This window comes from Bombina bombina, chromosome 1 (assembly GCF_027579735.1).
Source record: "Bombina bombina isolate aBomBom1 chromosome 1, aBomBom1.pri, whole genome shotgun sequence".
NCBI lineage: Eukaryota > Metazoa > Chordata > Amphibia > Anura > Bombinatoridae > Bombina > Bombina bombina.
In genome coordinates this window covers 958,593,839-958,619,361 of record NC_069499.1, presented here as the reverse complement: position 1 = coordinate 958,619,361, position 25,523 = coordinate 958,593,839, and the positions used below count along the sequence as shown (strand labels likewise).

Below are 25,523 nucleotides of genomic sequence, written 5' to 3'. Positions count from 1 at the left end.
ACAAAACACTATTGAGACAAATAAAACAGAGATTATACATGTTAAACATACTAAATATATAAGGGATAGAAATGACTACCAGAACAAGCAGGTTTTTATTTGGAGAAGGAAAAATAGAAAAAGAAAGTAAAAAAATTCTAACAAACACAACCAGCAGGTGTTAGATACTTTGAATGAAAATGCTCAAATCAAAACCAGTAAAAGGAAATTTAAATCTAAGGGTAAACATAGAGTAACTTTTTCTGACACAGAGCCAGAATCCACTGATGAAGATGGCTCATTGTCAGCCTTCTCAAGCTCTTATGAAGAGAGTGGAGATTCAGACACAGGTATTAGTGAAGCCATAAGTAATGTGGCATCATCTGCAGCAGTTGATCAGGCTGCTGCCTGTGGAAATACTACTAACAATGGGAATCTGGCGGTACGATCTAAAACACAGGTAGACAAATCTAAGAATCCCATTAAGCCAATTTTGACAAACAAACAGTCATTGAATGGTGAGCAATATAGGGTTAAGGAGCAGGTTTTTCAGGTAGACACGGTGCAAACCAAAGGGGGAGGGGGGCAGAATATGCCCCTACCTCAGAGAGGGAGAGACAAATATTTGCTCAGGAAGACAACGATTCCAAAGCAATAAAACAAATGGATGTGATCAATATTTCTTCGTATACTTTGAGTGAATTAGAAACAAGGGTGCTTAAATTTGGTTTAAATTTCAGTCCCACTAGGAATTTTGATCTCTTCCAGACCATCCTTGATGTAAACAAGTTTGTAAGACAGCTTACACTAAAAAAACACTATTCAGAATCAGCTGATTCTGTTGCAGACGTGGGAACCAGGGATGGTCTGGAGGAGATACATCTCCTAAATGTTGAGGACACGCGCAGTATGCTAACGCTGAGGACACTAGACAGTACTGATACACTTGATACTCCATATGAACGTGCCAAAGGACAGCTTACTAATACTAAATCCAACTTTTATCCCATCCAATCAAGGGGTAAACAGCTGGAATTGTTCCATAAACGTGTATTGGAGGACCTTACTGTACTCTCAGAGAATAGTACCCACATTGGATCTAATCTTAAGTACAAAGAAAGGGAAGCTCTAAGGTCATTGCAGTCAAACAGCTCGCTGGTCATTAAAAATTCTGACAAAGGTGGCAGCGTTGTTGTTATGGACAGAAGTTCATATGTATTGGAAGCACAACGACAACTGGGTGACTGCAATGTCTATGTGGAACTTTCCTTCAATCCCACTGCTAGGTTCCAGAGGGAGCTTATGTTATTAGTGGATGATGGTGTGGAAATAGGCATTTTAGATAGAAAAACAGCTACCATACTCAATGTAAAAGATCCTGCTCTGCCTATTTTCCACCATCTTCCAAAAATACACAAAGGTCTGGAAAATGTCAAGGGTCGCCCGATTGTGGCAGGGATAGGCTCTTTATTAGAGCCTATGTCAGAGTGGCTTGACTCTTATTTACAGCCCCTTGTTAGGAAGCTACCTAGCTACATCAGAGACACAACACATGTATTGAGGCTTATGGAGACGGTAGACCATTTGCCTAATCAAAAATGATTGACTATAGATGTGGTCTCTCTGTATTCAGCAATTCCTCATAGCAAGGGGCTTGAAGCTATTAAATTCTTCCTGGATACTGAAACAGATCTGAGTGAGGTTTACAAGGGCTTTCTTCTGAGAGTGACTGAATTCCTACTAAGCCACAATTACTTTATGTTTGAGGGGGTTTTCTTTCTGCAAAGGCGTGGAACAGCCATGGGGGCCAAGTTTGCGCCCTCATATGCCAACCTATTCATGGGTTGGTGGGAGCTGTTCCACGTCTTTGCGGATGATAACCCCTTCATAGGTAACATCTTTTTTTATAGGAGGTTCATAGACGATCTCTTGTTCATTTGGCAGGGAGATGAAAACTCTATAGAAAATTTTGTACAATCTCTCAATACAAATGATATGGGCATTGAATTTACCCATAATTGCCATGTATCTGAGATTGTCTTTTTGGACCTCCTGTTGAGATTTGATGGCTTAACTGGAAGGGTCAATACCACATTACATCGTAAACCAATTGCGGGCAATTGCCTCCTTCATGCACATAGTAACCACCCACCAAATGTGTACAAAGGTATAGTTAAGGGGCAGTTCCTGAGGGCACGAAGAAATTGTAGTCTAGATCAAGATTTTGAAAGAGAATCTAAAGATTTAGTGTCACGCCTTGTGGAGAGAGGATATAATAGGAATATGGTTGATAAGGTGTCCAAGGAGGTTGCTACTCTGGACAGGGGGCAAATGCTTGGTAGAGCTAAGTGGAGACCCGAACGAAAGGGTCTAAAATTTATTACCAAATACTCAAATCAATTTTCTGAAGTTTGCAACATTGTTAAAAAATATATGCCCATTTTATATGGGGATGATACCTTGAAGCATATTGTTGATAAAGGTTGTGAATTCATATATTCTAAAAACTTGACAATTGGTAACATGCTTTCACCAAGCATGCTCCCAGACCAAGGTCCACGGAGTTCGTGGTTAAATACTGTGGGGACTTACAAATGTGGTAAGTCCCTCTGTAAACCATGTAAATACTTAAAGCAAGGGAATGGCTTTGAATCATATGTAACAAATGAATCATTTACTACTAGGGGATGTGTAAAATGTTCTTCAACATTTGTTATCTATTTGGTTGAATGTACTCAACATAGATTACAGTATGTTGGGTTAACTACCCGGGACATACGCACTAGGATCAAGGAGCATTTGGGATACATCTCAAATGATATCCATTGTTCGGCACTCTCCAGACACTTTATTGAAACACACGGGAAAAATGTTGATATGTTTAAATGGAATGCGATTGAAGCGATTTGCAAGCCACGAAGAGGTGGCAGCAAACAAAAAATACTTGAAAGACAAGAAATTTATTGGATCCACAAACTAAAAAGATTGGTCCCGTGTGGATTCAATTCACAATTTGACGTGATTAACTACTGGGAATGATTCACTTATAATTATAAGCCTTAGCAGGGACCTAGTTTGATACTATATGTTGATATCTTTTATTTAAGACAGTGTAAAGCAAATTTGAACAACAGGATTTTAAATTGATTAAATGCATAAATACATGTCTTTATATCTAGATGTTTATGGTAGAGGGAAGATTGGATTATGTATAATGTGCTAGTTTTTGAACTAAGTATTATAACTATTGTATGATTTACAGCAATGATATTGGGTGATGTCTTTATCCAACTATGAATACAGTAGTATCATATTTTAACATTGAAAGTATACCCCTTTATTATGTAACCAACTACAAGTGTACATTCTAGTATCATATATTGTAATTAACATAAGCACATAGTATGAATAGCAGAGAGGTGTCTGCTAAAGTATCAGCAGCACCTTAATGTTTTACCATTTCTCTTGTATCAATTAGGCTGCTGCTTTTTGGTTAATTGATTATTTGTCTATCAAATTTGTGAATTATAGATGAAGGAATGTTTGTTCATGTCATGTTTATTTCTAAATATTGCGAATAGGTTCACTTGTGTTGTACCAGACATAAAATGATAGTGATAGGCATTGCAATTATTAATTAAATTCAATTACAGTGTTTTTTTAATTGCTTAAGGGGCGGAGTATTACCCTTTAAAAAGCACACCCTCTGAGAAGGGGGATATGTCTATGATTACGGCCAGGCTGGCCAAAACATGTTAGGCTGTGCTTGCTGAATTGTTTTTTTTACCTGAGGCTCTGCTGCACAGGGTCTTTTAACTCTGATGATTATTTGCTGAAAATAAAGTTTTGGATTTTACCTTTACAAGGACGCCTGGATTACTTTCATTTTTGTTCCATATATATATATATATATATATATATATATATATATATACATACATATACACAGTAGGGTGTTAGTTTTTTTTTTCAATTTTTTTGCTCCATTGACTTCTATGTGGAAATAAATGATTGCGTGTGCGATATTCTAAGTTCGGCTTTTTACGTGCGTCTGGTTAGTACAAGAGCAAAAACAGTTTACTTTCAACTTGTAATACAAGCACTGTCATGTGCATCTTTGCAAAAATACTGGACACTGGGTAGTTAAATTTTAAACAACTCTATGAATTACAAACATGGCATATAAAGACGCAACACTGCACATGCATTATTATGCGTTACTGGCAGCCAAAGAGGGTAAAAAAAACTTAACTTATATGTTTCTAGTGTTAAAAGACCAGTCTGTGTGTGTTTCATGTAGCAACTGGGGTAACATGTCTGCTGTGTGTGGTACTGACAGTCAAGGTAAGGTCAAATCACAGCTATGTGTGTTACTGGCCAAAAGGTAACATTATTTATAGTATACTGGCAGCCAATGGGATACAAATCTCTGCTCAGTTGTGAAAAATATTTAGGATGGGACCTATAAGGTAGAGCTTATGCCAAGTCACCTATAGGTCGCCAAGTATTTTTGTGGAGGACAGCTGGCAACTGTTCTATAATGGCAACGCCCATGACTAGAGGGAGATGCATGAAAAGTACTGTATGTAGTGTTAACTGTGCCTTTAAATTAACTGAACTTGAGCTGTTTCACCTGCTGAACATATGAAACTAAACATTTCTTACTAAAAGTTTGTGGAACACTTTATAAAATAATAAAAACACCTATAAAGAGAATACAAACTCTGCGCTGCTCATTTCAATTTTAGAAATGTGAACCAGTGTTAGAATGATGATATTAGACATTAATATCGCCATTTAATTTAAGTTTTAATATGCAAAATAAATAGCTAGAAAACTGATATATATATATATCTATATATATATATATTATATTATTTAATTTCCTGCATCTAGCAGCTTAGTAGGAAGTAAAACCACACAGATCTGTTTGCATATTATACAATGAGTTGGAGGAGTTAAAATGCCAAGCAAGAGGAAGTGGTTAAGAGACGTTTCTGAGAAGTAAACAGAACACACATGTGACAGAATGTCAGTGTACATAGTGCCTTATAATGAGCAGATTATGTGTACATGGATATGCACATGTTTTAACATATTGCATCAGTGAGCTTACATTCTGTTTAACATTCGGAATTATTAAACCAGATGTGATTAGGGTTGCCAACTGTACAACCCATAAAAACTAGACAAGATGGCAAGTGGGGTCACACAATACCCCCAAAAACCTCTACTTTAGCCCCTACTCTTGATCCCACAATGTATATTTGTCATAACAGAGCAGTCATTTTACCCCTTGGCTGAAGGTAACATACAAATAAATAATTTTACCTTTTTGGCTGCTAGTAACATGTGAATTGACCCCCTTGACGGCCTTTCTGCTCCATATTTGTAATGCATGTAGGCATACTAAAAAACAATATATGGACATTAAAGTCCATTATGCTGGGGACTAGTGCCCCCCGGTACCCCTGGCGACACCACTGACTATGGGGCCTATCTATCAAGCTCTGTATGGAGCTTGAGGGCCTGTGTTTCTGGCGAGCCTGCAGGCTCGCCAGAAACACCAGTTATGAAGCAGTTATGAACCCTGTCCGCCTGCTCTGATGAGGCGGACAGGAATTGCCGGAATTAAACCCAATCGAGTACGATCGGGTTGATTGGCACCCCCTGCTGGTGGAATGCTGAATACGGAGAGCGTATTGCTCTCCGCATTCAGCGATGTCTGTCGGACCTGATCCGCACTGTCGGATCAGGTCCAACAGACATTTCATAAATAGGCCTCTATGAATCATCCTTCCCCATTGGTTAGTCCCCACCAGAGTATATACACATTAGCAGCCATCCTGGCCTGGGTACCCTAGAGGTGCAGGCCCGGTCTCAATTGAGACCTCTGAAATCCCTGCATTTATTTCCCTGTCTCCCAGCTTTTCCAGGAGGCTATTCAGTATATGGAGGATGATGTTTTAGTTATCGAGAACCAGGGATACTGCCAAATGCATGAGGCTTTTGGGATGTCAGCCTCACACATGTGCAGTTCACAATCATTAAAATATTACAATAGTAACACTATCCTCAGGAATTTTTCCAAGCATTTCATAAACAGTACAATAATATCAATCTAGACAATGTACGTGGTTTTGTTATAGCAAGCATTCTCAGGTTAGTGGCACTTGTGGACAAACAACTTGGTGCTGGATTAATAGAATCAAAATAAAAGAAGTGCTGAGTGATAGTCGTTCTGGATTAGATAAAAAAAAAAAAATAGAACTTGCAGCTGACAAGTAAGATTTTAATTTTTTTCACTATATTTAAACACTTAGGGGTAGATTTATCATATTTCGGATGGACATGATCCATTGTAGTGGATCATGTCCACCCGACATCGCTAAATGCTGACAGCATATGCTGTCGGCATTTAACATTGCACAAGCATTTCTAGTAAAATGCTTGTGCTATGCCACCCCCTGCACATTCGCGGCCAATCTACCGCTAGCAGGGGGTGTCAATCATCCCGTTTGTATCTGATCGGGATGATTGCAGTCTGCCATCTCAGAGGTGACAGAGAAGTTAAGGAGCAGCGGTCTTAAGACTGCTTCTTAACTTCTGTTTCAGGTGAGACGGAAACTACGGGGGGTAGATTGCAGCATCCGCTGCTTAATAAATCTACCCCATAAAGTTACAAGTTTGCTAGTGTAAAAATTACATACTGTATCAAATGACCCTTTAATATATAGTACACTGAATGTTTTTTTTCCTGTATGGCAAACTATAATAACACATTGGCACTGTTTACCCTATGAGAGAATGAGTTTGTATAGTGTGTGCGCATGTACAGACCTTCCAACTGTCGCTATGTGAGAGGGGCAGTCCCTAATTCTCAGATCTGTCCTGCTGTCCCTCTAAAACAACCATAGGGCCCCATTTGTAACATTTCCTTTAGCCTCACCCATGGAGCAACGAAAGACACTCAAGAAATATCTAGACACATCCTCAATTCCACCTACTAACCACCCATGATCACACACCTCCCAACACAGCTCCTCCCACAAAATGGTGACGGGCCTCCATCAACCTCCTTAATCGCTGATACCGGGCCACAAATGATGAAAGGTTTGTATAAATAATGTGTCAATCAAGTCTTTTCACTTTTACTTGCTGAAGATCAAACCATTTAAAAGAATGCAGTGTGTCCTACATGGAGCCCACAAGCAAAGCCTAATGTACTACAGTATGCTACTCTCTGTTCTGCTTAGCCTGCTGAAACCAACTCTTTTTTTCTGGACAAGGCTGTAGCTGTTATATCTGGAAGACCCTGCGTAGTAGCACAGAGTTGCTATGAGGAGGGAGTTTCTATGGGTAAAGTAGGGAGGGAAAATACAAAGGAGGGAACATCCTCCCTGGAGGGTCACAGCAACTGGAATGAGGGAGGCGAAAGGTGGCAGTAGTACCTTTGTCCTTACAGCATAAATAAATATCAGCCAACTTAGAGACACATATAAAAATAAAATAGAAACCTGCTTTATTCAAGTCAATTGAATAAAGTAGGTTTTTATTTTATTTACAAAGGTGCTTGGACTATCTTTGATGTATTTATGTAAAGGATGGGGGCTTTGTGTTCCATTTAGCACCGTAAAAGACATTGTGCCTGGTGATTAGTGATTGGGCAACTAGAGTAGCAAAGAATTTGGTGTCTTTTACTGTCAACATAGATGTTTATTCTCTGGAAGTGATTGCTGACATCAGTAGGAAGGCTGGCTTGAACTGCTTAGTGCCATGTTTGACTTCTGATTTGCGGTACACTGAGGGCTGGGAGAGGATAGTATTTCACAGCCCTTCCGCTATAACTGTAAGTAAATTTTGGGAGCACTTAATGTTGAAATGCCCTATGGAAAGAAATCGCATCTGACATTACTTTGAGACCCCAGAAGGCACTAAGTGGAGCATAGAGCTGGGAGTGGAGACCTCCCATGGTGCAATATCGTGAATACCACATGAAGAAGTATTGGACTAGGAGTGGTAACAATTCACTTTGCTCTGAAATGGATTATATTCAGCTGGTGAGCTGAATCCTTGTCATTTTGAACTGTGCTGCTCATTTGCTACACTTGATCTTAATACATTTTACAGTTTGTGTAACTACACATAAACCAACATATTTTGCAACAGCCTGCACAGTGCAGAAGTGTGTAGAAGGAGTAAACCAACGAATTACTAACTGGTCCTGCAGGGAAGGATACAGCCAGCCCAGCCCCTCAGACCCTTAATTATGCTAGAGGTCTGCAGCAGCAGAGGGCATAGCTGGGAGGACTTATGAGAGAGAGCACCTGCTGCTGGAGGTTAAGGAAACTGTTCCGGTCACTTTTGCTGTAGGTCTGCCTACAACTCAAGCAAAGAAAATAAATATGCAAAATTCAGGGGGTAGGGGGGTTGCCCACTTGCCCTCATTCAGAAGCTTATTATTATTATTATTAATAATAATAATAATAATAATAGACATTGAAATCAAAATGTCCATTCATGGGAGTAATTTAGTGTTTTGACTGTATAACAATTTTAATTATATGTTGGCATAAAGTTGTAGTAAAAGGGTTAATTGCGTACATTATGCATTGAGCTTGTTAGGAGACTCTAACAAACTACAATCAAACACACATGCAACTATTAGAGTCAATTTCTAATGATGTTTTCCTTTCCCTTTGGCTGCTGGTTCCATTTTGGTGTATGAAAAGCCTGAACTAATTTACAGTTATATATACTTTGGGGCATATTTATCAAGCTCTGTATGGAGCTTGAGGCCCCTTGTTTCTAAAGACCGCTGCTCCATAACTTGTCTGCCTGCTCTGAGGCGGCGGACAAAAATCAACTCGAACAAATATGATCGAGTTGATTGACACCCCCTGCCAATTGGCCGCGAATATGCAGGGGGCGGCATTGCAGCGGACATGATACGCTACTTCGTATCATGTCCGCTTGCACATTGTTAAATATGCCCCTTTAGCTTTTACATAAGTATCCAATCCAAATATATACAATAGACGTGTTCTCAAATTGTCTCTGATATGTGAATTCATTCAAAATTGCTTAGTAGCAACTGAAATACAGTTGGCAAAAATGTCAAACATTAGCAGAACTGAGAATTGTGATGTCAGAAGACAAATTCTAAAAGGTTGAAATATATTCCACTAAGAATCTGAGGGTTTTGATTGGAGAACTACTTGAGAAACACTGATTAAATTATGTTAGCAGAGGAGGAGGAATTTAGATAATTTAAGCATATGAAAAGTGATCCACATGTAAAATTAATAGATTTTTGCTTTTTATTTTCAGGTCAATTTAAAGAGATTTTCCACTGAGTGCATTATTTCAGTTTTGAGTTCTGCTTCTCAGCAAAAGGAAGTGGATATGTCACACTTGTGTTTGTCAGCATACAGTATTATATATACAGTATATACAGTATATATTTATAAATGTACATCTGTTTTTACAGACATATATACACATATAAACACATAAATACATATGTATTCATATATAGACTTATATATAAGTCATTGGATCCCTTCGCAGTCAAGTAGCTGAAAATATGTAAAATCATATTTATGCAATAATTATATTTAGTAAAGTGTTTAACTAACTTAACTGTAAATATTCACATTCCAATGTTCTTCAGATAGGGGAATATGTTCTTAGTATTTAGCACTTGTGCGGAAACATTTTACTTTCAACCTGTAATATGGCTGCTACTATACATGCGCAAAAAGCTAACTTCTAGCTAAGTTAGCGTGCCACTTGTGATCTAGCCCCAAGTAAATTCTATTGTTAAGCCATTTACCAAACCTGATCCACTAGAGGGAGACAGTCTTCTCATTATAGATTAGAATAGGTTAGTAGGCTACACTGAGATGTTAAAAAATGAATAGGAAATATTAAAAATAAATATTGTTGTTAGGATTCATACTAACTGCCGTCTATCAAGCTGGACATGTAAGCACTTGTTTTACTGGACGATAAAGTAATTTTTTTAATCAAAAAGCAGGAATGGTAATTGTATTGTATAGATATTTATATACTGAGGGGAAAAAAACTTTTTTCTCTTAATTTCAAATTATTCAACTTTAATTTAAATGGACATTAAACACCTCTGGCTTTTGTGTAAAACAATGTGCTTGTCCCACAGGTCCAAAAGCAAATTCTGTAACCTACAAATGCTGCAAATCAAATATCTAGTTTAGGCATTTGTAGCATTTTGGAAACCTAGGTTATAGATTCTGCTTTTTTGCCTTTCTAAGGAACATGTGACAAAGCACAATTTTTAGACAAAAGCAAGTATTTAATGTCCTTTAAAACATGTAAACAGTGTTTAAACTAGGAACATACAATTTTCTTTCATGATTCTGATAGAGCATACAATTTTAAACAACTTTCTAACAAACTTCTATTATCTATTTTTCTTTCTCTTGGTATCCTTTGTTGAAAAGCATACCTAGACAGGCTCAGAAGCTACCTGCTTACTGATTGCTGCACATATATGCCTTTTGTCGTTGGCTCACGTGATGTAGTCAGCTAGCACCCAGTAGAGCATTTCTATTCCTTCAATAAAGTATACCAAGAGAAATAAAGCCAAATCAATACTAGAAGTAAATTGCAAAGTTGTATAATAGTGTGTGCCTTATCTGAATCATTAAAGAATCATTTTGGGTTTCATGTCCCTTTAAATACTATGACAAAAGTTTTTAGAGGCAAATAACCCTTAAAAAGAAGAGATTTGGTTCTTTCTGCTGAGAAGTCCAAATTGTTGTATAATAGTTAAAAAAAAATAATCTATTTTTACTCCATGCAGCCACATAATAATAAGAGGGTCCTTCCATCACTCAGTTAATAGAGTAAATTCACCTCTTGTTCAAAATGATCGGAATATTTTCCTGCTATGTTGTAAGGGAATGAGGTACAAGCTTTATAGAAGACCTCTTCTCTTCTCAATCTACACGTCATCACTAGGTTCCCTAATAAAGTCCCACAGGCAGGGCCGTCTTTAATATTCACTGGACCCTGGGCAAAAAAATTCTTGCCCCCCCCCCCCCATGCAATTTCGCTCTCCACCCCAACATCCCAAAAAACAACTAAATCAATTTATTTTATAATTTTTTTAAAAATTATTAGCCCAGCACTGCTGGGCTAATCATTTAAAAAAATGAAATAAATTGCAATATTTTAAACTGGACCTAAGCAGTACTAATAAGTAAATAAATATATAAATTCCTCCACTGTGGATTCATTTAATAGTCTTTTGAATGTGATTCTGGTGTGAGGTTAGCTGGTTAAAAAGGAGCAAAGCAAGGTAAAGACTGAGGAGGAAGCATGGAGGTGCAGACAAATATAAGTTTACTTACTGGAACAGCAGAGCTACTATGGGAAACTGTAAAATCTGCGACAGAGAAAACAAAAACTATAAAAATAAACCTTATATTAATGTGTGAAGTATCAGCATGACACTATACATCAGCCACAGCAGCACGTGTCACTTATTTGCTAGGAACAAGCTCCCTCTCACCCTGCACTAGACAATGCTGCATGGGGAGGGGCGTGTGTGCACTCACTTATTCTTCCCACTGACACCTTTCTACAAAGCACTGTTCCCCTAACAAACTTCAGTTAGTTGATCTTAGGGCCACAGCAGAAAGAGCAGGGCTAAGGGGACCAGCAGACTGGATGCTGTCTACCCAAGGCTGCATGGATACAGTGTGAGATGAGTCACACAGCCTCAAGACTGAAGAGAGCAGTGTATGCAGCTGCACAGATGCTCAAATCCTCATGTGCCTGCCGCTCCAGCTTTCTGCTGCATGCGTCTACAGTCAGCCCTACCCAGAAACAATCCCCACAACCAGAGTAGTTTCCTGGTAACAGTGGTAACCCCAGTAGGACCTTTTCTGATGCAGTGGGAATGGCTGGATGCCGAGTTAGGGCTTTGCATTCAGTGCTGCACAGTGCACACCTAAAACAGCACATGGCACTAGCTTGGCGTGTCACATCACATTGGCACGGTCTGGCACAGTTTTTTTTAAAAAAAAATATATGTAAGCAGAGTACTTTTGACTGTGACAGTATTAGGACTGAATGTGTGTGTTCCCCATGTTACATCAGCAGTCGAGTATGAACCATTAAAAAAAAAACATTTTTTTTTTATTTTTTTTTAGGACTCTTGGGCCCCTCAACAGAGACTGGGCCCTGGGCAGCTGCCCCTTTTGCCCTGTGTTAAAGACGGTCCTGCCCACAGGTTCCAATATCATTTGTATGCCGATGACACCCAAATCTACCTCTCTGCACCAGACCTATCTCCTTCCTTGCTAACTAACCCGTGTCACTGTCTATCTCACATCTCTACAAAACTGAGCTCATATTCCACCCTTTTTCTTATAAAATCCCCACCCTAATCTCTCTATAGCTGTCATCAACTCCATCATTACCCCTACCCCGCATGCCCGATGTCTTGGGGTCACATTTAACTCTGATCTTTCTTTTACTCCTCACATTCAGTCGTTGGCCAAATCAGTGGCGGCTCGTGGGTTATTCAAATGGAGGTTCACAATATCTAAATTTTGAAAATTAAATAAAATACCATTGAAAAAAATATGTAAGCTTACATTCCTGCTTTTTTAAATAAAGATACCAAGAGAACTGAGAAAATGTAATAATAGGAGTAAATTAGAAAGTTGCTTAAAATTCCATGCTCTATCTGAATCATGAAAATGTTGGGTTTCATGTTCCTTTAAGCACAATTTAAAAGTGTATTTATTTGAACAGTTATGCTGTTTTGTAGCATTAGAAGAGAGAATGTTTGATGCAAGACAGAATTTCTTGGCATATGTTGAGATAATATTTTTGCAAAAATTGCATTAAATATGTCCTATAACACACACACAAAGAAACCAACATATTAAAAATATTAAAATAATTTTTAAAAAAACAAAACACTTTAGCCCTGCTGCAGTCTGCTTGCATTTCCTGAACATTTACTATTAAATAAACTCTTAAGTATTATGCATATGGTTGTGATTATTAGCCAATAAACAGCAAATACTGAATAGGTTCATAACTTAAAAAGTCAACTTGCTCTGTGGAAAACCTGCAATCAATCTTGGATGTCAGGAAAATACAATAGTTTAAACACTGTACCAATTTATCATTACAAATTCTTTTAAAAAGCCAACATGTAGAAATTGGTGAACAAGAACACTATAAAATGACCCCTTATGAGGGGAATCTGTGTACCTTAATGGCAATTAGTGGGCACAGTATGTTTGCCCTTGGGGGATCCTGTAAACTCAAGTTAACCCAATGTTGGCTACTAAAGCTGTAAAACAGCATTTTACATGTGATGAATGTCACTATATAACAAGAGCATTTTAACAAGGAAACACCCCACAACGAAGGTGGTTATTAAGGATTAGTGAATATAGTAAAATCTTATTTCAGTGACAGGGCTGGAGTAACAAGTAATATTTCACAGCAGTGGGATAATTTCTTCTGGCTGATTTATTAATGTGAGGTAAACAATAGAGAGACTTCTGAAGCGTAGGGGGATATTTTTGAGGTACAAGAGAAGAGACAACGGCTGGGGCTCTTTTCTATAGAGTTGGTAATAAAACCCCAATACTACTTGCCCTCAACTACAATTTAAACTAGTGCAAAAGACCAGAATGTGGCATATTACTAGGCTGAAAGTTGTCAGCCATGTGTTTGATACAGGGGCCGGAGAGCAGACTGATTTAGTCCTTCTCTGTACTTAGCAGGGCAAGCAGGGCAGAGAGGACACACACACAAGCCCGTCAGATAGGGCTCGCTCAGACCCGTTGTTGGTTTTTTATTGACTCGCAGAGTGGGTACACACACTATTAGTCACACAGAGTTACAGTTACTCACACGGAGGATGCACGGCGGATGCACAAACCTGCGCTGAGCTTCATATTGAGCACACCTATCACTATCTTAAAAATCTCGTCCTCTACCCATGCAAGGAGACTGTCACCGCCCGGCTTTTTCCTGCCCTGCTCCAATTCAGTCGCTCAGTGGCACAGTGATAGAGCAGCAGGAAGTGGAACAAATTCCTATGCTCTATAATAGTTTTATAGCGCACCCTACAGTTCCCAATGTGCGCCTCCCACACACAGCTCTCAGTGTGCGAGTGTCACATGACAGCTGGCTCTCACTCGCGCACTGAAAGTTGTGCAATTTATTTATTTAATTTGTTATTTTTTTCTTTCTTTCTTTCTTTCTTTCTTTCTTTCTTTCTTTCTTTCTTTCTTTCTTTCTTTCTTATTCTTTAGGGGGTTCACATGCTCATGTGGTCCTATAGAGGAGCCTCTACTGGGCTAATTCCTGCCACTTCCACCTTAAAAACATCTCTAACATTAGACATTTCCTTACACAAGACACAATTAAGATTTTAATCCACTCTCTCATCCATTCCTGCCTCGACTACTGCACTTCTGTCCTCTCTGGTCTCCCTAGCTACTGCCTAGCTCCTTTACAATCCATAATGAATGCCTCTGCTAGGCTCATTTTCCTTACACATCTCTCTTCATCTACTGCACTTCTCTGCCAATCCCTTCACTGGCTTCCTCTTACCTCCAGGCCCAGCTGTTTGTAGATCACTTTCTTAAGAGTTGACTACAACAGTGCAACTCTTGGCAGGGCTCTTTACCCATTTGATCCCTATAAATGTTTCCTTGTATACCACCTATGTTTATAGCGCTGCAGAATCTGTTAGCACTCTACAAATAACCGATAATAATAATAATGTCAGATTCAGTGGACTCCCAGTTGCTTAGATCTCCTAACCCAGGCCCACTTTGCTGGCTCCCTAGAATCAAACGTATGCCTCACTGTGTGTCCTCCTCACTTTATAGGCACATCTTCAACACTTGGGACCACCTAGTAAAAACAACACCAGCCCTGTCCACGTCTACCTTACCACTTACCCCAATATTTCCGAACATAGAGTTGATGGGAGGTTATGAGTCCGAGAAAAAGGATGCAATGGTTAGTGAACTTTTAGACTAAATTACTAGAGGCTCACTATCACTAGCTAAACTTTTACTACAAAATGCACAGACTCCCTTGCTTCCCCATTATACAGACCGATGGCATCAGGAGCTAGATACAAGTTTGGAACCTAAACAATGGCTACAAATTTTCCAAAACACACGTACCTCCTTCACCTCCCCTAGAATTATTGAGCTCGATTATAAAGTCCTTCTATGTTGGTACTTAACGCCAACTAGACTAAATAATATTTATCCTTCCTCTTCCTCTTTCTGTTGGAGGGGCTGCAATGGACAAGGCACCATGTTACATATGTGGTGGTCATGCCAAAAATTAGGTCCTTTTTGGTGTGGAGTTGAGTCCACTCTGAAAAAGTTGACTGAAACAGATTTCTCTTTAAACCCAAATTTAGTCCTTTTAAATGAGACCCCGCCATTACAAAGCAAGATTAGAAAGACACTGATACGCATAGGTTTAAATTGTGCAAAAGCCCTTATCGCCTTGCACTGGAAATCCCCCTTGACACCAACGCTGAAAACTTGGCTACAAAAGACCGATGAGATGCTTTCATGTGAAGAGTATGGCTATTATAAAAGGAACAAATCAACATTTTACGCAGACCTTAGATTCTACTGGTATTCGATTACCCAAACACAGTAGGGCTCTCGCCCATCATATGAGCAAGCTGATCCTGTAGAACACATACACCCAGCTAGACTTGTTATCCACTAAGACGTAAGCGGATACTGACTATAATTACATCTTGGTCTTATGCCTGAAGCAGCGATTTGTCTCCCCCCCCCCTCCTCGCCCCCATACCGTCCTTATCCTTTTCTTCTCTTTTTTCTTTTTCTCTTTTCCCCTGTATATACTTTCTGTTATTTGTTGGTTTGATCTTAATAATGTTTGTAGAGTTTTAAGCATGAAGTTATAGCACAAAGAGACTGCCCTCTACCCACCATGTTATGGGTGCAGGTATAATCCCAGTATCCTTTTGGGGTAAGCCAGGAAGATCTCAGGACTCTGCTTCATACTACACCTGGCCCCCTTGGGAGGCAAGAACTTTTAAACCACGGCACTTCAAATATCATTTAGAAATTGCTACTTATTGCCATAGATACAAATAATACAGTCAATGGTGTACGAGGTTAGTCATTGCTCTCTTAGCTCTCTGTAAACCTGTCCAAATAACCATGAGATCCTGTCTATAATACTTATTGTATTGTATGTGTTATTACCAAGCCAATAAAAAAAGTTATTGCAAAAAAATAATAATAATGTCAGATTGCCACTAATGTCTAAGATAGGTTGCAATCTACATCCTTTTTCTTCTTGTGGATACAATTGAGTTTCAGAAAAGGATTTAGTTAAATATGTCATGGGGAGGGTGATTGTTGGTCGGTGAGTTTACCATCTCTGGTTGGCCATCTCTAAACCTACATATTAACAAAATATAACCCACTTCCAAAATTATCATTGCCTCTCATGAATTCAAAGCATCTGTGTTTTTGACAGTGTTGAATGCAGGAAACATACCTCTTTTTGTGCTCTGTTTTCTTTCGCCCAGATCTCTTTGAAGAAGGCTGAGTTTTGCTGGTGCCAAGCTCTTTCATATTGGGGCTCGCAGCAGAGCTTTCATGGTGCTTATGGACTGAATAGCCTTTGTTTTCCTGTACAAATTATCAAATAAATTAGTGGAGAAATGTTCTACAGTAAAGTCTTAGGGGTAGATTTATCATAGTGTGAGCGGACATGATACAATGTAGCGTATAATATCCTCTGCACATCGATAAATGCTGACAGCATACGCTTTCGGCATTTATCATTGCACCAGCAGTTCTTGTGCCGCTAGCAGGGGGTGTCAATCAAGCCATTCGTATTTGATCGGGTTGATTTCTGTCCGCGGCCTCAGAGCAGGCGGACAAGTTATGGAGCAGCGGTCTTTAGACCGCTGCTTCATAACTTCTGTTTGCGGCGAGCCTGAAGGCTCGCGCAGAAACAGGGGCATCAAGCTCCATTCAGAGCTTGATAAATTGGCCCCATAGTTGTTACTCTATTTAATTGCATTTTTAGTAACCATCACAAATGTTACAAACAATTCTAAGGGCCTGATTCCTGTTACGGGGCACCTCAGGGACAGGTAGATTACTAATTGTGCGTATGTCTTTAAACGCTGAAAAAATGGTAATTTCAGCGTTAAAATAGCAACGCAGCCATTACAAGTCTTATCGGTATAGCTGTACCGCTGCTATTACAAGCTTTGCTGCAAGGCTAAAAAGCTTGCGTTACACCCTATAACAACAAGATCCATACTGCCATCTGAGAGCAGTAGTTATGAGTTTTACGCAACAAAACTGTTACATAAAATTCATAACTAAAGTGTTACAAACTAAACTAACACCCATAAACTACCTATTAACCACTAAACCGCCGCCCTCCTGCATCTCAAACACTCCTTAAATATTATTAACCCCTAATCTGCTGTCCGCCCACATCACCCCCACTATACTAAAGTTATTAACCCCTATTCCGCCGCTCCCTGACACTGCCGCCACTATAATAAACCTATAAACCCCTAAACCGCAAGCCCCCTACAACAAAATATACTAAATTAAACTATTAACCCCTAACCCGAAAGCCCCCCACATCGCAATAAACTTATTTAAACGAGTAACCACTAAACCTAACGCCCCCTAACTTTATATTAAAATTACAATTAGTATCTAATTACAAAAAAAAATACTAAATTACAAAAAGTAACAAACACTAAATTACGAAAAATAAAAAACGAAATGATCAAAAATAAAAAAGAATTACACCTAATAGCCCTATAAAAATAAAAAAGCCCACCCAAAATAAAAAAAAACCTAGCCTACAATAAACTACCAATAGCCCTTAAAAGGGCGTTTTGTGGGGCATTGTCCAAAATATATCAGCTCTTTAACATGTAAAAAAAAGCACAAAGACCCCCCAAAAGTAAAACCCTCCACCCAACCAACCCCCCAAAATAATAAACCTAACGCTAACAAAAACCTAAGCTACCCATTGCCCTGAAAAGGGCATTTGTATGGGCATTGCCCTTAAAAGGGCATTCAGCTCTTTTGCTTGCCCTGAAAAGGGCATTCTGCTCTTTTGAGAAAAGCCCAAACCCTAAACTAAAAAAAAAAAAACACCAAAAAAAGTTTAAAAATCCTAAGACTAACCCCCCAAAGATCCACTTATAGTTCCTGAAGTCCGGACATCCAGGCGGATGGGAGGTCTTCATCTAGGTGGTGAGGCTCTCATCCATCCAGGCGACGTCTTCTATCTTCATCCAGGCGGCGTCTTCTATCTTCATCCCGGTGGTGCAGAGCGGGTCCATCCTAAAGTCATCAAGCGCGGAGTATCGTCTTCATACCGTCGCCGCCGTATACTGAATCTTCAATGCAAGGGAGCCTTTTTAAAATGGTGTCCCTTGCATTCCTATTGGCTGATTTGATTTTGAAAAATCAAATCAGCCAATAGGATGAGAGCTAGTGAAATCCTATTGGCTATTCAAAACAGCCAATAGGATGAGAGCTTCTGAAATTCTATTGGCTGTTCAAATCAGCCAATAGAATTTCAGAAGATCTCATCCTGTAAGTGGATCTTCAGGGGTTACTGTTAGGATTTTTTAAACTTTTTGGGGTGTGTTTTTTTAAGTTTAGGGTTTGGGCTTTTCTTAAAAGAGCTGAATGCCCTTTTCAGGGCAAGCAAAAGAGCTGAATGCCCTTTTAAGGGCAATGCCCATATAAATGACCTTTTCAGGGAAATGGGTAGCTTAGGTTTTTATTAGAGTTAGGTTTATTATTTCGGGGGGTTGGTTGGGTGGTGGGGTTTACCTGTTGGGGAGTCTTTGTGTTTTTTTACAGGTAAAAGAGCTGATTTCTTTTGGCAATGACCCACAAAAGGCCCTTTTAAGGGCTATTGGTAGTTTATTGTAGGCTAGGGTTTCTTTTTATTTTGGGTGGGCTTTTTTATTTTTATAGGGCTATTAGATTAGGTGTAATTCTTTTTTATTTTTGATAATTTCGTTATTTTTCGTAATTTAGTGTTTGTTATTTTTGTAATTTAGTATTTTTTATTTTTTGTAATTAGATACTTTGTAATTTTTATAGTAGTGTTAGGATTTTTTTTATGTGTATTTTAGTTTTCTTTAATTGGTAGTTAATTTTATTTTTAGTTTGATAGTTATATTAGTTTAATTGTTAGTTTAAACTTAGTTTTTTTTAATTTGACAGGTTTTAATTTAATTCAAGATAGGGAAATTGTAATTTTAATATAAAGTTAGGAGGGCGTTAGGTTTAGGGGTTACTAGTTTAAATTAGTTTATTGCGATGTGGGGGCTTTCGGTTTAGGGTTCAATAGTTTAATTTAGTATATTTCGTTGTGGGGGGCTTGCGGTTTAGGGGTGAATAGGTTTATTATAGTGACTGCAGTGTCGGGGAGTGGCAGAATAGGAGTAAATTAATTTTCATAGTGGCGGCAATGTCAGGAGCGGCAGATTAGGGGTTAATAACTTTATGTAGGTGTCGGCGATGTTGGGGGCAGCAGATTAGGGGTGTTTAGACGTGGTTTTTATGTTAGGGTGTTAGGTTTAAACGTAACTTTTTTTCCCCATAGACATCAATTGGGCTGCGTTACGGAGCTTTTTATTCCGCGATCGCAGGTGTTAGTTTTTTTTCTAACACGCTCTCCCCATTGATGTCTATGGGGAAAGCGTGCACGAGCATGTCAAAACAGCGCTTGTATTTTGTGCGGTATGGAGCTCAACGCAACCATATCGCACGCACAAGCCGACTGAAAACTTCTAATGGCAGCGCTATGGAGGGTGAAATAACGCAACATTTGTTGCGTTCGTTAAATACCCTCTATAGCGCATAACTTGTAATCAACCTGGGAGTGTTTTAAAGGCAATTTTTACCTTGGGAACTGTGTATCTCATTAAAAGAAGTTCACTTATATTTACAGAGCACCTACTCTGTTCATTTATTCTCCCACATATACCATGACTTTAAATGCTCTTCAATACACTTATATACTATTCGCTAGGGAGATATTGATGATGGAGGATGGCTCTACTGGAACGATTATCCTGTTCCAAATTCAGGAAGTAACTTCTCATTTAAAGGAACAAAGCCCTTGATTGAATGAGGGTTTATTTGTACCCAAAGACATTGTTGATCATCTTTAACCTGTGTGAGACCATATGTTTGAAAGAATAAATTACCCACTTTCCAATAGCTGATCTTATGCCCTTGCCATTAGTAGGGTATTGCCATAAAATTATAATAACCTGCCAAATGTATTTAACCTATGTAGGCTGGGACCTCCAAAGGCCCCTTTGCCTCCTCAAGACAGCTAACATCTCCCTAACCATTTCAATATACCCCATATATAAGAGTTGGGTCAAAAATTTCAAATGATGAGTTTATCCTTATAGCTGTCACATGGTACTGATAGCCTTTGGGGGGGGGGGGGGTTTTGTTTTTTGCTACAGTAAGAAAGTTTAAAATCAGAATTTTGTGTAGCTTATTGTACAAGGTTTTATGATTTATTCCCACTCCATTTCTGCATTAAGTGCAAAGTGACAAAAAGAAAATTATATAAAACCTGATCCTGGCTATAGTTTTTTTGTTTTGTTTTTTTGCCATTTGGAGTTTATGTGTAAACAGGTATTTTCTAAAAATGTGTGAATAAATTAATGACTCACATAAAGAGTTAAATTCAAAATGTCTTAAAGCAACTACAGAATAGGTTGAAAAATTCAATAATAAAGGAAATAAATAAATCATCATGATTGAACCTAGAATCTAAATATGAACTGATTCTATTTCCTCATAGAAAGTTACAAACATATCTTATATACTAGGATAGAATGTGAAAGGATAAAGAAAGTGGATATTACCATACCTTTTGCTTTTGTGGTAAATAACAAGAGGATGAATCCACCGATCTCAAATTCCCCATTGAAGCCAAACTAGGGTCATTATTCTTTTCAGTCCAATGTTTTGATTCTGGTCTTTTATTTTTCATGGTGCTATGATGGAATGTAGAGAGGGCTGAAAAAATGTCCTCCTTTTTGATTAGTGGAGGTGGGACATGCATGTTTGTCTGGGTCCTACTAGGGTGTGTACGGTGCTCTTTTCCAGTGTTTAATGAAGGGTTGGAATCATTTGCATATTTTGCATTGTTTCCTGAGGGTAAAGATGTATATAATGTTGCTTGGACAGAATAACCTGGTTCCTGAGAAATCAGTGGATCGGTATGTTGATTCCCTGGTAAAGTACAAGCTTTTGGTTCATTTGTGGTATGTAGTAAGCAGGCTGACTTTAGTGGCTCATGACTGTGTTCAGTGGATAGGTTACCTGACAATGCAGTTATTGGAAACTGAGCATTTGCTTTTATATCTGATGATGTAGATGGATTCACAATGCCACCACATGCTATCTGTGGTTGCAGTATTTGATCAGTACAGTCAGCAGGGGCAGAATAAATAAAAAAGAGGCCATTAAGGAAAGGGGCAACAGATGGTGTGTCTGCTAAAATCTCTTTATTATCCTTGCTGTGGATGCTTATGTCTGCTTTAGCCAAGGTATCGTTGTGGTCATTGTCTCCTTGAGTGTCTTGGAGTTTGTCATGATCCACATTACTGCAGAGCTCAGAGGCACAATTAGGTATTTGGGCTGTATTCAAACTGATTTTCAATGGATAATCTGATGGTAGGTTAAATGGCTGTGTTATCTGTACAGAATCTCCTAAATATTTTTCTTGTTTTTTTTCTAGTTGGCAAATGGGAAGGTGTTGGGTGGCTCTATCTACATTCTCATATTCAAGGTTTGTAGCATTCAAAGACTCAAGCACAGTTTCATCAGAAGATATGTCAGAAATGCCATCTTTCTTTACTTCTAGATAACCAGGTACATTAACTGAAGGTTCCCCTGAGTGTAGCTTTAGTAGATAACATGGGGAAAACATCCTTTCGACCGAATCTGAGGATGAACTTATTGACTGTGATTGTACTAAAATATGTGCTTTTTGCTCCACATGTTTTTCAGTCATAGTATTTTTTTCAAAGATTATTGAATTTGCAGAGATTTTTGACATATCTTTACATGCTGATTGCCTGTCTTCTCCCACAGCATTTATATTATCCTGGCATTTCTCCCCATCAACATGATTAACTTTTCTTTCACCTACATTCATTTTCTGCATTGGCTCTAAAGAACTCCCACCGGAAAATTGATCTTCTATATTTACATTGTGATTTATATTGCTAGATTCTTGTGTTCCATTCCTTTGGTTTCCATTAAGCTCTTCTACCTTGAATTTTTTTCTCTCTGAATGGGATTTTTCAGAATTTCTATTGAAGTTGTCTCTGCACACTTCATGACAATATTCTGCATTTGGAATACTAGACAATGTATTATCTTCATTATTTATCTTAATGGTTATATTGTCTGAGGTTTCACAAAGAGGAATATTATGACCTGTCAAAACAAGCTGTGGAAAATCATTGGGTGAATAAGGCATCTCTGTATTAGATTCAGCTTGTCTATTTGTCAGTGGTTTATTATTCCTTTCCTGCTCATTCATCTCAGCCCCCTGGATACCAGAGATTAATTTGAATTTAGCATCTTGTTCCAGACCTGATGACTTATGAATGTTTGAAGTAGCTAGATGTGTTTCCATTTTCTGTGATGGCTCATGATTACCAATTTCTAGAGCCACCTGAGGTGATAGACTGGACTGGAAATTACATTTTAAACCTATAGGTGTAGCATCTAGTGGAGAAGCATGACTCTCCACTGAATTGGTACTATCATTTTCTGCTGGCAAGTTGTTTTCATTGCTGACCATGCTCTTTGTCGCTGTCTCTTCTTGCGTTATCTTCCTTATGCTCTCTTTATTCTGTACTTTCTGGTAAAGTTTTTTAAAGGTTTCATCTCCATACATCTGCCACTTCTCATGAGAAAACATGTTTAATTTCTTTGAGCCTCCTTTTCTATTGGATGTCTTAGACCTCGGACTATTTCGTTCACCAGTGTGCTTCTTTTTCATCTCATCTTGGATATGACCATCTGTTCCTGTGCTAAGATGTATCTCATCAACTGCAGCCTGCCTAACAAGAGATCGAGGGTGGCTGCTGGAGAAATCAACAGTACAGGCCGCTACTGTGTTAGTGAGTAACAGATTAGAAAAGCTTGTGTCTAATGGCTGTTTTACTAGGCAGTGGGGAGTAGCAGACTGTATGTCAACCTTATCTGGGGTTAATTTGTAGCAATCTACAAATGGCAAGGAATTACTCCGTGATACCGCTATGCTGTCCACTGATGTAGAGAACTGAGTAGGCACTGAATGAAAAAAGAGAGGCTTGTTTTTTTCAAGGGGAGTGAAAATAGAATTGGCTGAGCACACAGAAATCTTTTTCCTGTTCACATCAAGGGATCTGATGTCAAAGTGAAAGGAATCCTTGAAGGTGTAAGGCATTGGAAGATCAATGCTTCCCTGTTTAGACAGAGCAGTCTTTCTTGGACGCACATTGTCTAATTCTTTGTCATCTACTACTGCTTTATTTCGGGAGATCAGCATGGAAATGTGTTCCTCTAAGTTCTTTTTCTCCATAGATGCTGCTTTATCAACATAATCCATGCTGGTAGAGTGGGTAGCATCTGTTTTTTGTGTACCAGTGCTGAGCAAGTGGTCTGACTCCATGCTATTCTCACAAAGGCTGTGCAAAGGACTTCCTGAATAAAATTGCAAATCAACACTGTCTGAGTGTGACAAATACCCTGAATCAGTGCTTTCACACTTCTTTAGCTTACGCTCTGAAGGACTCCCATCCCACTGCTTCTCTACGTATGTTGCATGTTGCCTTTGGAGTCTAATCTTTTGGCAAGTCATTGGAGACCGTTGATCTTTAATCATCCACTTTTGGTTAAGGGCAGTTGGTGAGACAATAGCTGGCTGTGTATTATCACTGTCCACAGATGTCTTCTCAGGGTCTCCTTGTACTAGCTTCAGATTCTTCTCACAGGTGGGAAATATGTCTTTATTTCCAACTGATGAATTAATGATATCACCAGTGGTATGGCAACTGTCTGATATTTCACATTGGATGTATTGACCTTGAACAGTACTGGCAATCACTTCTTGGTTGGTGCTGAGACACCTTGAGGGATTGTCTACATCCTGTCCACTAGTTCTATCATCTTGATAACTGCCAGCATCTGAATCCACACTTAATTTAGTGTTGTTCACATGAGTCTGTGTTTTACGGTGCTTATACAAGTTGCTCTGAGTTTTAAATGCAATACCACAAGTGGTACAAGGGAATGGTCTCTCTCCTGTATGTGATCTAATATGCTTTTCCAGGACGCTTGGTTTTAAGCAGTCCCTCCCACAATGTGCACAAATGTGTTTTCCCACATTTTTTGACTTTCCAGTATTTAGGATGGAGGAGCAATTGGGTGACATTATTGGTAAAGTGTTTACAATATTTAAAGTCAATGTCTGGGTAGGTGCTTTCTGAATGACGGTTGGCGGCTGGGTATTTAACACCACAGACATGTTGGTACTATCCAGTGTTAATCCTGCACTACTTGTAACCTGGAAGGATGGTTGGTATCCTCCATACTGAGAAAGCTGATATAGTGGTGAAGTAAGGGCCTTCAAATACATTGCTTGTGTACAAGGTTGGTCATTTTGTTTGGTCATTGTTTTCTTCTGTAAATCAGACAAAGCTTTGGAATGGGATGAAGGCCATGTAAACTCTGATGATAAAACTGCTGCCCTTGATGTCTCCATTTTAAATGTTTGTGGTCACAATTAATTGCCTGCAAAATAAGACAAAGAAAGCAATTAAATTCAGAATGTAATTTCCGATAAAATCTTCATAAAAGTGCAGAATAAAAATTCTGTAATATATTTTCATTATTTCATTTTTCCTCATTCTTGAAATATAACTTTTTTTAAAATAGTGGCTCCGCCGCAGCCGCCAGAGAGGTTAGAATGTATACTGCAGAATTTAGAATGTTGTTCTATAACATTTTGTACAGTGATTGCTTGATTAGTGCATGATTAGTGCATTAGCTCATTTATATCATTCTCTGATTGACTACAGTATATGTAAAATACATATACCCTATACAAAAATCATTTAGTTATGTGTAAATGCATTATTTCTGGTCTAATAACCTGAAATAATAATAAACAACAATTTCTAAAGAGACTTATTACAGTCATTGAATGACTATTAAAGGAACATAAAGGTGTTATTAATGTATTGTTACTTGCATATAACTATGTGTTTAACACCTGAAAAGGGGTTAAACAGACAGTTTAAGCTAGCTCCAGAACTGTAATGCGCTACTAGGGTGTAGCTCACATCTGGTGAACCAATGATAAGAGGCAGATGTGTAGCCACCAGTGTTCCCTATAATGCCAGTTTTTTGAGCGCCCCAGCAGTGAAACAGTTAATA

At 38.6% G+C, this 25,523-nt stretch overlaps 1 protein-coding gene across 1 annotated transcript in view; it reads right to left on the bottom strand.

Annotated features, from left to right (window-relative positions):
* The window catches only part of ZNF831 (zinc finger protein 831), a 303,222-nt gene that overhangs the window by 170,237 nt on the left and 107,462 nt on the right, over nucleotides 1-25,523 (bottom strand). The window contains exons 2-3 of the mRNA XM_053716002.1: nucleotides 20,956-24,878; nucleotides 16,561-16,694 (exon numbers count right to left, since the gene is read on the bottom strand). Of these exons, the coding sequence (XP_053571977.1) occupies nucleotides 16,561-16,694; nucleotides 20,956-24,849 (4,028 nt within the window). The 5' untranslated portion in view covers nucleotides 24,850-24,878. The remainder of the gene's footprint in view (nucleotides 1-16,560; nucleotides 16,695-20,955; nucleotides 24,879-25,523) is intronic.